We start from the raw sequence: 14,368 nt of genomic DNA, 5'->3' as shown, positions 1-14,368 counted from the left end.
AGGAAGGTAGTATCGTAGGCAAATATGGTTTAGGCGAAAGAAATGAAAGGGGAGAGGGACTGGTGAATTTCTGTAGACAGAATTCACTAGTAATTGGGAACACTTGGTTCAATCAGTACAAGAGAAGATGATATACATGGAAATCACCGATAGACGGCGGAAGATATCAGATAGACTATTTTAGGATTCAGGACAGGTACCGGAATAGCTTAAAGAACGCAAAGACCCTTTCCGGGGCTGATATTTTCTCTGATCATAATCTTGTGCTCGCCGAAGTAGATATTCAAGTGAAAAATGTAGACAAAAGAAAAGTAGGTAACAAAGTGTTGAATACTGAAAGGTTGAAAAACGAGGAAATAAGAAATCTTTTCGTTGAAAAATTTGAAGAAAAATGTTCAAACGAGGAAAGGATAGGCGCAGGTAGTAACGCACGGTGGGAACATATTAAACGTTGCTTACAGCAGGCTGCAGAAAAAGCAGTAGGTTACGACGAACACAAAACTGCTAAGTAAACATGGGTTACAGATCAGATGCTGCAGAAAATGAGGGAAAGGAAGATGTGAACACGTTGATACAGAAAAGGGCAGAAAGATGTACAGAAAGTTAAATAATGAATTACGAAGAGAAGCAGACAGCGAGGGAAGAGTTTTACAAAAGAAAATGCGAGGACATAGAAGAATTAGAAAGAGTTGGGAAATATGAGGAAATGTACAAGGAGGTGAAATCTATGGAATTTCGGAGGAAACAAGGGGTTATTATGATGGCAGTAGAAAATAAGAATGGGAAGGTAGTCAGCGAGAGAAATGAGGTAATAGGAAGGTGGATAGAATACGTGGAAGACTTATATGAAAGTAGGGATAGACCGTGTAGCCTTTAGGCGAGGATGATAAAGGATTTAGTATTCTTCAGGATAAGTTTGAAAATGCTATATCCGAGATTAGGAATGGAAAAGCAACCGGAATAGATATCACCAATCGAATTCATTTAAAATATAGGAGACAAGGGAAAGAAAAAATTGTTCTGACTATGCAGTGAAATATATGAAACAGGAGAATGGCCAAAAGACTTTCTGAAAACGATCATGATACCGATGGCTAAGAAATCGAACCCAAAGAGATGTGAGGATTATAGAACTATTAGTCTCATATCTCATGCGGCTAAAATTCTGCTTCGAATACTGAACAGAAGGTTATATGAAAGAACAAATAAAGATGTTGAGGAGGAGCAGTTCGGGTTCAGAAGAGGCAAGGGTACAAGAGATGCAATTGGATTATTAAGGGCGATCGGTGAAAGATTTATAGAAAAAGGGAAAGAGGTGTATGTTGTATTTATTGATCTAGAAAAGGCTTTTCACCGCGTGAATTGGAAATTGTTGTTGGGAGTTCTAACGAAGATAGGGTTGGAATGGAAAGATAGAAGACTCATAAGAAACTTTACATGAACCAAGTAAGTGTTAGGATAGGGGAAGAACTGACGGAAGAGAGTGCAGTTGGAAGCGGAGTTCGACAAGGATGCTGCCTCTCGCCAACACTATTTAATGTCTATCTAGAAGAGATAGTGAAAAATAGCCTACATGATGATAATGGCATTTCGGTAGGAGGTAGAATGATTAGATGCAGAAGATTTGCAGATTATATGGCGCTTCTTGAAGAATCTGAAAAGAAAATCAATAAAATGTTAGAAAACCTGACGATGGGCTTTGAAGAATATGGGATAAAAATAAATGTTAGAAGACAAAAAACATGGTGATTGAAACGAAAGGGTCTGTGTGAAATATAAAAGTAGGATTAGAGAAAATAGAACAAGTGAATAGTTTTCGATATCTGGGTAGTATTCTTTGTAATAACATGAAGTGCGAACGTGAAATAAAAGCAAGGATAGGAATAGCGAAATAAGCCTTTAGGAGGAAGAAAAGACTGTTTTGTGGGACCTTGAATAAAGAGTTGAGAAAAAGACTCATAAAATGCTTCGTGTGGAGTGTTGTACTGTATGGGGCGGAAACGTAGACATTACGAAAATCAACTGAAAGCTGTCAAAATGTGGATGTGGAGGAGAATGGAAAGAATTAGTTGGGTCGAGCGGAAAACGAATAAGTGTGTGCTAGAAGTGGTATGTGAGAAAAGAACACTTTTATATAATATTAGGAAGAGGAAGAGAAACTGGTTAGGACATTGCCTAAGAGGAGATTGTATCATGAGGGACGTCCTAGATGGTATGGTGGCGGGAAAGAGGGAGGGGGCGAAGGAGACTACAATTAATATTAAAACAGAAAGATCATACGTGAAGACGAAGAGGTTAGCGGAGGATCGTGGAGCATAACATGTATTTAGTTCCGGTTTAAGGATACCAAATTGCTTTTATTTTTTAAACATTAATCATGATACAACTGGGGGGATCTTGGTTATATTAATCCCTAATGTAAGCAAACTAGCTGAAAAAACATGCCGTTCGTATCACTTCAATGTATACCAAGAGTTACTAACGGATATATTTTCAAAATGTTTGTTCCTTCATTGCTAACTTGCATCCTTACTGTGCGCATGATCACGGGTTCAGTTAGATGGGACATTCCTTTGTGTTATATAATGCTCAAAATGTATATTCTATATTCTTTAGTATAGTTAATGTTAGCGTGAATCACTCTAGATTATTATTTTTACTTATTTTTTACAGCGAAGCCCAACTCATAGCGGATCCAATAACAGTCCTCCAGCAAATGATAAAAGTCCCACACCTGCGAGGTCAAGGTCGAGGGAACACTCAAGAAGTCGGTCCAGGTCAAACAGTGGTCGTAGGAGCCATCATAGAGGGAGGTCTTATTCTCGTTCAAGGTAAGCAGGTCATATATTTGATAGGAATTCATTTACTTTTATGAGTAAGTCTGAGATACATTGAGAATATGTTGCTGAAAGAACAGTGTCTTCGAACCAGTGTTATTTATTTGGAACCAGTCTATTTTAGAATCTGTGTGGACCTTTAACACAGTGTGTACTTTCCAGGTTGATATAAATTTTATGCTTTATAAGAAGGGTAAGTTACTGTTGATAGCATCTCGAGAGTGAAATTATTACTGAAATTTGCAGTGATTATTTTTGTGCATTACGTAAAGTGACAAAGTAAGACCGTTGAAAGAGTGACAAAATTGCTAACCAGAATTGTTTCAATTCCAAATCACCTGAAAATAGGTCCCTGCAGGAAATCTCAGAGATATGACCGGATATTGAAGGACCTAGCGAATGAGAGAAAATTCTTAAATCACTTTTTGTGCACAGTGAACCGTACGTTATTGTGATTCCAATTGATCTAGGCTCTTTCGACGAATGGATGTGTTAAGCATGACATATTTCCACCAGTACTTCAGTCTTCATTGCTTCCAGTGAGTTTCAGAGACATGAGTTAGATATGGAACTTCCAGTAGTTATGTAGGATGTCCCAGCAAGAACGCTGAAAATAACTTTTAATATCTTGGGTTTTTGGGGCATTTTTTTACACTTTCAGTCAAGCAGTTACTGCATCGTCACTATTTATCCTAGGATCATGGTTCATACCTCATTCTTTTCAGCACGCTTTCAAGTGGTACCACTTACATGTCTATACCATATACCAGGAGAGGGGAAAATTCAGGGGAAAGGGAAATTTGCGGAATTTTTTTGTCACTTTGGTTCCCTCTGGAACAGCCCTGTGTGAACGTAGAGATCTGAAAAAAATCTGATAAATACTACTCGATAGACTAAATGTCGGTACCAAATTTCAAGCTTTTATCTTGAATAAAAAGGGCGGGAAAAATTTTATCAATCCCCAGATTACCGCAAAAGACCCTGATCTCAGGTATATATATATAAAAAAAAATCTTGACATCCATATTCATCCTAGAATCATGGTTCGTCCATCATTCTCTTTAGAATAGAACTCCCTATTAAACGGTTCCATTCACATGTCTCCATTATGTATCTGAGGCAAGAAAATCGCGAAGAAAGGGATATTTTTGGTTAAAATGTCCCCTTTTTTTAAGCTCTGCCCCTCTGAACTTCCCGCCCTGTTTTAACGCAGAGCTGAAAAAATCTGATAAGTACTACTGGGTGAACTGAATGTTTGTGCAAAATTTCAGTCTTCTAGGTGCAAAAGTAAGCCCACCAATATATATATATATATATATATATATATATATATATATATATATATATATATAATACCTCGATTTCCCGTATATAGAAGGATTTTTGTTAAAAATTTCTTGAGATATCTCTAAATTACCCTAGGATCATGGTTCACCCACCATTCTCTTCAATGTGTCTCCATCATGTGTCAGGCGTAAAAATAGCGAAAAAGGGATTTTTTGGTAAGAAAATATTCCTTTTTTAAACCTTTTTCCTCCTTTGAAACCCCTGTGTGCTAACGCAGAGATCTGAAAAAAATTCTGAAAATACTACTCGGTGGACTGAATGTTTGTGTAAAATTTCAGTCTTTTAAAGCGTTTTTCATAGTCCTTTGCACCCTTCAAACCGCGTAACTTGATGTATCACTGCGCGCACGACTATCTCTTTCGTTTGTTTCCCGCAATATTTCTGCTGTAGCACGTGCATGTATTTCTGCTATTGCGATGTGCATTACTCGTCTCACTCTCACACCATTGCCATGATATAGGGCAAAATACCTAATACAATATAATCCCCCCTCCTTTAAGAGCAACTGAACATTGTTATTTTTCTCCAAACTGTAATTATAGATGAAATTACAATGAGTTATGTCAAATTATCAACTGAACGATAAAGAGATGGCGCTGGTATGTAACAGCAAGCATATTTACCATTATGGGAGATTATTTCTTTTTCATCCATTACCTAAATCATTACGCATTTTCATGAAAATCAAATGATACTTTTCCCCCTTAAGTTCAATATATTGAGTTGCTTTCAGTACTACAAAGTAAATAAATAAATATTCTATGAGAACATGAAAATTAGCTATTATAAGTCTTAATTTTCTTCAAGTGAATTGAACAACGTTGATATCGTTTGATAAAGTATTTGCTTTTCTTCTACAGTTAAAAGTTTGCCTTGTTTATGTTTCTAACAGAATAACTCGGAGCAGCAGGTAACCTGCTGGCTTTCTTGGGCGACATCTTTAAATTGTGGTGCGCACTTCGCGTGTTTTGTCATTTGTTGTAACACTTTTTTCTTACAAATTCGATTTTGGTTCAAGATTTCGATCCTATATAGATACATACTTTGAGTTGGATCCTAAATGTTCTTACTGTGCCTTAACAATACATTAATTACCATAATACATTGCATTTATTGTGTACTATTTGCTCATGGAAGAATAAACCGTTATTGGTCTCATTTTCAATGTTGCTAACTCAGTTATTTTTCAGTTTTTCACAAAGAATGGTTGTCAAACAGCTGTCATTTCATGAAAATGGGCTAAGAAAATGAAAAAGAGAAATCAAGTGTACCAGCTGTTCTTATTGAAGATAATAAGTTCCTTATAGTATTTCAGATCTTTGACCTTTCACTAGAGATGAGGAAATAGTCAATTAAAAAAAGAAAGAAAGAGAGAGAGAGGGGGGGGGGATAGAGAGAAGTTAAAGAGGATAAAACCTGTTCTAGTGATTCATTACGAAGTAATATGAGGCTAATTTTTTCAGTTATAATTTGTAAATCGCCTTTTTAAAATGCGATAAATTACCATTTAAAAGATGCAAAAACCAAATATTTGGTGCGAGAAATGAAATAATGTAGAAAGGAATCTTCAACATTTATGAATTTTTATAATATTGGATAGGAATGTTCATAACTTTTGAGTCTAATTTTTTCTGGCTGCAGTGAAATTAAGAGGAGATACTGTATGCATGTTAAATAATGTGTCTTTATTCCTATGTAGAATCCAAAAAGTTTCTTGGAATTTTGTGAATAAGATGTGGATAGTCTTCATACTCTGATGACTGATATTTGTTTATAGCCTAACTTTCCTGTCAGATATCAATTGAAAGGATAAGTTACGAGGATTCAAAATATATTTTATAGGTATTTTATTAAAGGAAATAAAATAATAAATTCTCTATTCAATAAATAAGTAAACTCAGTAGTTTTCAAGTTCTTGCAGAATCAACAATTGCTTGTTCCAAACACACGCTCGCCTGTAATGGAAACGTACAAGGAGCTCAATTTTGAAATGAAATGAAATCTTTTGAGTTTTACGTCCCACGATTATGCAGCCCAGGCTAAAAGAGACGGTGATGATGAAAATATGGATAAAATGGTGGATTGAAGAAAGTGGGAGGAAACTGAAGAACCCAGAGGAAACCCCCATACACGGTTTTTGTCCACTACAAGGTTCACTTGGCGCGAGCTGGAATCGAACGAGGAACCCCATGTGCCAGACGTGAACGCTCTACCACTGAGCCACCGTGGGCCCCCAAGAGCTCAATTTTGAATAGAAGTTGTGAGTACAAGTGCACATGTTTCTAGATCTGATAATTACCTCCTTTGTAGCTATATGATCAGCGTACTCGTCATCGGGCGAGAGACCCGCCTTCGATTTCCGGAGGAAACTCATGTAGTTCGGATCGCTGTAGGTCGAAACCTCATAGAACCTTGTTTTTGAAGGGGACGATAAATTTTAACCCATCCATCCAACCATAGATCTGCTAGTAGGGCTACTAAGTCATCATGTAATAGTGGCTCTGAATCCTAACATTTTAGGTAGGTTCTCAGCTAGAGGAAACGTTAGGAGTGGGGATAGTAAGTTTTAGTTGTAATTTACACTGGTAGAAGAAATGCAACGTTCTGCCCTTCTTCCTCCTGGTGCGTGTCTGCGTTTATATAGTAGTTCTAAGATTCAGGAGAGCAGTGCGTACCCCACTGCAAACGAGAGAAAATGGTTCTTGATTCTCCTATCAAAAGCCCATGCCATTTCATTTTTAATCTCATTGTTTTCCTCCCTTCAGTTTGTTTATTCATTTCTTAGCACAAAATTACATATAACATTTTTTGTTTAATTAGTTGGCAACATTTCTGCACTGCAGTCTGCATTGTTTACAAGGAGTGCAAAGCTTCGTGAAAATCAGATTAGGTGCAAAAGTAAGTTCGCCAAAAAATAATGAAAATAGGCCTAACAAACAAAAATATATATTTTTAAAGTTATGACGTCATCTCCGATGACGACGCAGGAAGGCGTGAAGTCATACGTAATGTGTTCTACAATGCCTAGCTCAAATAGTTTTAACGCAAAGTACCATAAAACACCCGTATGGTACAGTCCGCAGCAAAAAACCTGCAACATGAGCATGTAAGTTAATTGTGAAACTACGCCTAACAGCGCAGGGAATCAACATAACGCTTAAGTGGCTCTAATGACGCCAGGAGAAACCTCGGCGTCTTCAACTGCACATCTTTCTTTTTTTGGAGCAAAAGACTTCGTCGTTTCACAATCAACTTACATGTTCACGTTGCAGGTTTTTTGCTGCCTGCTGTACAAATTGTACCATAAGATCTTAAAAGGGTTAATATGCCCCGAAAAGTACTTTATTTTTAGAAAACTGAAAATATGTTTACATTCTTACATCTTCAGTGTTCGATTTAAGAATTGAAAATGTCATAAGTCCTCCACGACTTGCTATGCAGCACCGCGTTCTCTCGATGAAATTCATAATCAATTTTCTCACATGCCTGTCGAGAGAGCTGATGACATTTTCATTTTCCTCTGTAAATTTTTACACTGTTCTGTATTAGCGTTAACCAATGATTTTAGGGACTACCAAAGAAAGTAGTCAGAGGGATTAAGGTCACATGACCTTAGTGGCCAGTTCTAATCACCGTTGCGAGTGAGTGAGTACTTGTCCCGGGAATTTCTCCTGAAGCAAAGCAGTTGTCAGGAGTAGCGCAATCTTTTTGAAACCACATGCCGTCAACATCAGTTCATTGAAAATGTGGCCATAAAACACGAGTAATCACATTACGATACCGCTCTCCATTAACTAACGGCATTACCATCCTTACAATCAAAACTCGCTTTTCCTTTGTGTAGCGCTACATGTTGACTAAACTGCAGTAATGCTGCGAAATAAACTGACAGTAGTAAAATTTTAGTGTCGCCAGGTCAAAAGGATAAGATGGTAAAATTCCAATGTCGCCAGGTTAAAAGGATAAGAAACATAATAAATGGAAAACGTTAAACCAGTTGATCGATTGTTGAAATTACATACGCTGTATTTTTTCCTTATTACCTTATCTATCAAAAGATCCGATAGTTATAGAATTTAACTGTCTACAAAGACTCAATTCGGCATAATTAATTTTTTATATCACAGGCAGAACCCGTTTTACACACGATAATCTTAGTTATTTGTTAGGATACTTAACTTTTATATTAATTCTTTTTTAGAGTTTTATTTCAATTTTTTTTATTTTTTTTAAAGGAATTTTCGTAACTTTTCTGATCATCAGTCCAAACGTGACTGCTAAGATCTGTGAAGTAACACTGTTATTTTATGAGTAATAAAGTTTCGATAATGTAATGAGAACAAAGCAATCCTAAGGTGAGTGGAAAATGACTTAATCGGAAAAAGAGAACAGATGTTGTAAACACTTTTGCTAACTTTTCATCAGATTGAGGGGAAGATACGAAGAAATTGTGCCTATGACATGCGCATGTGGAAAATGCCTTGTTTCTACTCTTCCCCTCCTACCTGATGAAGCGTCTAGCTATGTTTGTGTGTGTTTGTGTGGTGGTGGAGATTTTCTACTAATTTACTAAAATTACTATTTATAAGTATTAAAGTTAAATTTGTAGGCGTCAATCATATTTAATTGTATTACAGGAGTCACTCCAGGTCTCGGAAGATGTCATACAGAGGTCGTTATAGATCCCGAAGTCGCTCTAGATCACCAAGGAGATACAAATCATCTCGGTATTCCCATTCCCGTTCCCGTTCATACAGTCCTCGAGGGAAATACTATGGCTATAGCGACAGAAGAAGGGAATTCTATAGGAGTCACTCTCGGAGTCCAATGTCTAATCGACGCCGACATGTAGGCAGTAGGGTATGCTAATTATAAGGCTCGTTTTAAGGATACTATACTCACTTTCTCAGGGACTTCGAAACGAAACCACTTTTGGCTTAAGTTCAAAAGTAGCAATAAAAAAAAATTAAATTAAATTAGGTTTGTAATTCTCTTCAGTAAGAAATATTTAGAATTTCAAACATAACCTGGTATACATTTGAACTTTCGCTTCGAAGTGGTATATAAAATTGCTTAAATTTCGGCTTTTGTACAATTCAGTGTTCATTTTGAAGCTTTTTTTCTTTTCTTTTTAAATCTGTCTTGTGTAATCAAAATCAATGAGTATGTTGTAAATTTTATTGTATCCTAAGAGAGCAACCATAAGAAATGTCGGAAGAACAGTGTGAAAATGAGAACGTGAGAGTAGATGTAGACAGGGTGGACATTGTACTAATATGTAATCATTTAAAAAATAAATGTCTATCCTTTTTACAGCATGAAACATTTGTATTAGAGCAGATAAGTCCTTTTAAGGGATGAGCTATTGATTGACTATTTAAAGTAGATAAAAGAATAATTAACGAAGAATAAATAGAATACAGAAGCGATTTTTCATTTTTTTTTTTTTTTTTTTTTTTTTTTTGCTTTAATATTTGAATAAGGAAGTTGCAGTAGTTAGCATTTATCATCGAGGATGTGATTTTGTGTTTTAGTGCTTTTCTGTGATATAGTAACTGTGCTATCACTTTCTCCTTTTAGTCCCCCCTAATTTTGGATTGCCATTGACCACTTACCTCTCAACTTCAAAATCGCGCTGGAAAATAATGAATTAAGTTGAGAAAGTAAATATGTGAAGTTGGACATGGTTCGACTGTACTGCGTAATGTTAAAACTAAGACCATCGGTTACCGAAAGCATCTCCCAAAGAAATTCTTTAACAGATACTCCTTTGAGGCCATATTGACTCCACGGCCGCAGGAGGGATAATCACTCCAAAATAAAATTTTCGGATGGCTGTCAAACTATACATATGCAGCTGCGGACGGTTCAGAAATATTGCTGAATTTTTAACCCTTTAGATAGGTGGCAGTTATGGGGCTACGTCAGGTGAACAGGGTGGGTGATTCAGACCCTAATGTAGCAAGTGTGTCCATTGCGAAACTGCTTATACAATGGGATGCATTGCTGTGGATGCAGGTTAACTTTTTGCAACAACTTCCCACAACGTTTTTTTCTTTCGCGCTGACTGAAGTCGATTTAGTAATCATGTGTAGGAAGCCCCGGTTAACCTTGTTGTAGATAAACAAGTATTATCCATTCCTTATTTCAGAAAATACTAGGAATAACTTTTGAACTTGAATTTTGCACCCGAAACTACTTTGGTCTAGGTGAACCACTGTGACTGCATATTTTGATTGTTGTTTGTCTTTTTATCATATAGGTAGATCCATGTTTTATCCCTCCTTTACCAAACATGCAACAAAATCAGTGGTATCCTGAACAAAAAGCTCTGGAAGCAAGCTTTTTGCTTGCTTCTGGCCTGCATGTATTTGCACGCCTACTTAGTAGAAAGTTTCCTCATGTTAAACCATCAATAACAACAACACTGATGTGTTTACAGGAGATTCCTAGATTTTCTACTGTCTTTTTAATATATATATATATATATATATATATATATATATATATATATATATATATATATATATTGTTAGCAGAAATGCATCGGTCAGAGAATTTTATGCTTCTTTTCAGTTGTTTCAGGTACAGTCACTGGAGGTCTCCCAGAGCGGGGTTAATCTTCAGTGCCAGAATGTCATGTCCTAAGTTTGATAACCTACTTCTTAACAGTGGTGTATCCCCATTGTTTGTAGCATTTAATCATGAATGGTCTTTGCAGACTTTTCCTGGATTAAAGAGGAACTTGATTACTTGTCTAGTTCTGGCATCATTAAAATCCACTTACTGATCAGCCATCTTCTCTCCTCACCTACAATAAAAATAGATCCATTAGTCCCAGTCCTTTGATTTTTGGTCACAAGCATATAGAAACATGTAAGTTTCAAACAAAATCACGAAAGAAGTTTCTTTCGTTTGTTCATTTTACAGCCCAGTGATAGTTTCTCCCTTCTACCTTGCTATGTGATTTATTTCTGAAATTAAGCATTGAATGTTACCTGTCTTTTGAAAAAAAAAAAAAAACCTTTTGCGAAAGTTATGTGCGGCACCTCTCGATATAATTTTGTTGGGTTAGTATCGTTCAAATTACAAAATTTTTCTTCCTTTCACTGAGAGCTAATCTCTGAGGATAATCCTTACAAGAAAGAAATAATTTTAGTTGTAGCTTGAAACACTTTTCCCATCGATGTTCAATAGGTTCGATACCCTATTCATATTTTGAAAAGTCGAGCGCCTTAAAATGGCCGTTAACTGCAGACCCCGTCTTGATTATTGGCAAATCTTTTACCCCGAGGCATTTTTTCAAGGTTTGGGAAGGAAATCTGTCGAATAAGGTTTGTGAGGAAGACATTCGAACTTTTAACTCGTTGATTTTACCCACCGCGATAACGGATGTTTGAACTGGTGCATTGCCTTCATGAAACAACACCTTTTTTGCCAATGCGGCATTTTTCTTGATTTCATCACTTAAACGGTGTAATAAGTTTGCATGATAATGGCTGGTGATTGTTTCCTTTCTGAAGATAATGAAAATTATCTCATGCGTATCATAAAAAAACTGACTCCTGATCTGGATGGAATTTTCTTGTTTTGAGCCGATTCTCCCCTTTCAGTTCATTGCTTTGACTGTTCCTTCGTCTCAGGTGTGAAGTGGTGGACCATGGTTGTGAATCCACACAAAAACTTGGCTTTATTGCTGTGAAACATCGCCATACTCGATTGAAAAATCCTAACTACGCTGATTTTTTTTTCATTGTGAGCAAACGTAGTACCCATCACACGCACTGTTTTCTCATGTTCAAATTTTCAGTCAGTATGCAAAGTACAACACTTCTTGAAATGCCTACCATGTCTGAAGTTCGCGCACCTTGTCAACAGTCATCCAATACCATTTTGTGGATTTTCTTCATATTTGGTATTGTTACCTTATTTGGTCGACCACATCGATGTTAGTCTTTGCATCTCGTACGGCCTCGTTTAAACTGCCATCCAATATTTAAATGTAAACGAAGGAGCAAACTCCTCCAGAATAGAATCTATCTCGGCTTTGATATTGGTTGGATTGAAACCTTTCAAATGAAAGTATTGTACCACATAACGAGTACTTATCTTTTAGATGTTTACGAATTCCTTACAGCGTTCATTACAGTTGGCTGCCAAACTAATACTAAACAACGTAGCATCTTCAAAACTTAAGCTTTATAAGGTTGGTACTTTCGAGCATAGTAATATTTTTCTAACAACGGTTATCTCTACGTCACGGAGGCTACTTCTGGAACCATCCACGTATAACACACGTGCGAGGACGACCAGTGCTTTTCCCTTTGCATATGCATCCATCTTTTACGAATTTCTGGTACCAATTGAAATTTATGACGAGGCAATTCTTTGTTGAACTTAAGACGAAATGCACGCTACAATGCAGCAAAGTATTTACTTGCATACCACAGTACCCGAAATGACTTCTATGAGCTTCGCCATTTTGTCGTAAACAAACTAATGCTGCTGCTGTAGGCATTGAATGGAACTAATGGGTGGAGGTTGAACTTCCTATATCCATTGATTTATTACATATATCTATTGTCGTTAATTATTAGTAAATATTTTAAATTGCTCCTTTTTAAATAAGGTGGTACGTATCCTAAGGAAGAGCCAGGTTCAAAATGTATCCCAAAATATTGAGTATCTCGCGATTCTCTCAGATTAAACTTAGTATAGTTCTTAATTTAAAATAAGTCGTCACGTATCCCAGTTTTTTGCTGTTTTGATAGAACATCTTCAGTATATAAAAATGAATGAAACTTAGTTTATTCGTTTATTCTCGAAGTTCTCCTGGAACGGTGACCAATTTTAATGATTTTTGGTGCATGACATGATAATAGCAAAACCTAGGTTTTTATCACATTACTTTAAAATGCGTATCCTAAGGGGGCGCAAGAGGGTCACAAAATTTATTCAAGAATTGAGTATGTCCTCTCAATTCAAGAACACGAAACTTGGAATATAAATTTTTCATTAAAATAATAAGACCCTTGACCTACAAACTAATATATATAGTTCTTGAAAAAAATGAACTTTAACCCTTTCGTGCAGAACATCCACTGGAGTGGACACTGCTGATTGGTTACGATTGTGTTCTGTCGGAACTCTCTACCCGCAACTCAAGTGCATTATTTTTCAGTAGAAGTTATCTGGGTGGTCTGACGATCTGAATTTTTCTGCCACCTAGCGGGAAACTCTGAAAGCAGGGGTGGTGCATACTTGAAACAGGCAAGAAAGATGCGTGGAGAGTTCTTCTGAAATATCTGCTGACATCTTTTATGAAGGGTATGGCAAGCAAGTGATATTTTTTTTTCTTTTCTTAATTGTTATAATGTCTGGAACAAGCTGACATCATGGTGTTATCTAGTTTTGTTCTTGTATCTACAAAAATCATCCAAACATAAATGTCCCATATAGTGGACAGCATGCACTTGAAACACATTTGTCTGCAACACTCTGTCCACTGTAGTGAACTCCATACATCTATTGAAGATATGATTGGTTTTGCAAAAAGTGGTGCTTGCCACTCACAAAAATATAATTAGGAGCCTCTATGGCAACCAGTGAGCCTCTTCCAAGACTTCTGACTAATATATGTGCGAAATCTGGGTTCGATTTCCAGTTGGTTACCACACTTGAGCAACACGTTATGGCAGACAAAATTGGTATGTTCAAAACACCTTCCAAAAAGACTATCTTTCCTGAAATCAAACTGAAATAAGAAACATGTAGAATTGTACCACAAACTGCCTTGAACATATATTACTCAGTATATTGAGGATGACGGAAGTGAATCAGCATAAGCGAATGAAAAAAAAGAAACTAAAGATCCTCCTGAATAGAAGCAACCAAAGACAAGAAGCAAAAGTTAGGTGGTCAAAATATGGCAATAAGTTTTCTCAGAATGTTTCTCCATTTCTTAAAAATAACAATGTAAATATTACAGGAAATGAACAAATTGATTTGTTTTCGCAGTTATTGGCAAGGAACACGACAGTGTTGGTCTTATGACGAAGTTTTAAGTTGTAAAGTTGTAGCTGACGTAATGTCAGTAAACCGGTTTGACCTCATATGGAGATAATCTTGATTTCTATGATAATTCACAGCTCCGAGATGAAAAAGACAAACTTCATAAGTTACGA

The 14,368-nt window shown here is 36.5% G+C and overlaps 1 protein-coding gene across 5 annotated transcripts in view; it reads left to right on the top strand.

Annotated features, from left to right (window-relative positions):
* The window catches only part of tra2 (transformer 2), a 95,843-nt gene that overhangs the window by 50,078 nt on the left and 31,397 nt on the right, over nucleotides 1–14,368 (top strand). For 3 of the 5 annotated variants that reach the window (XM_081740184.1, XM_081740187.1, XM_081740183.1), the window contains exons 2-3: nucleotides 2,674–2,831; nucleotides 8,822–9,044. In XM_081740184.1, coding sequence (XP_081596310.1) covers nucleotides 2,674–2,831; nucleotides 8,822–9,044 — 381 coding nt within the window. The remainder of the gene's footprint in view (nucleotides 1–2,673; nucleotides 2,832–8,821; nucleotides 9,045–14,368) is intronic. The other 2 variants (XM_081740186.1, XM_081740185.1) reach the window with 1 other exon arrangement.

Source organism: Thermobia domestica, chromosome 15 (genome assembly GCF_964235325.1).
Source record: "Thermobia domestica chromosome 15, izTheDome1.hap1.1, whole genome shotgun sequence".
NCBI classification, from domain to species: Eukaryota; Metazoa; Arthropoda; class Insecta; order Zygentoma; family Lepismatidae; genus Thermobia; species Thermobia domestica.
Note: the sequence above shows the minus strand (reverse complement) of the source record. Positions and strands in the feature narration are given on the sequence as shown.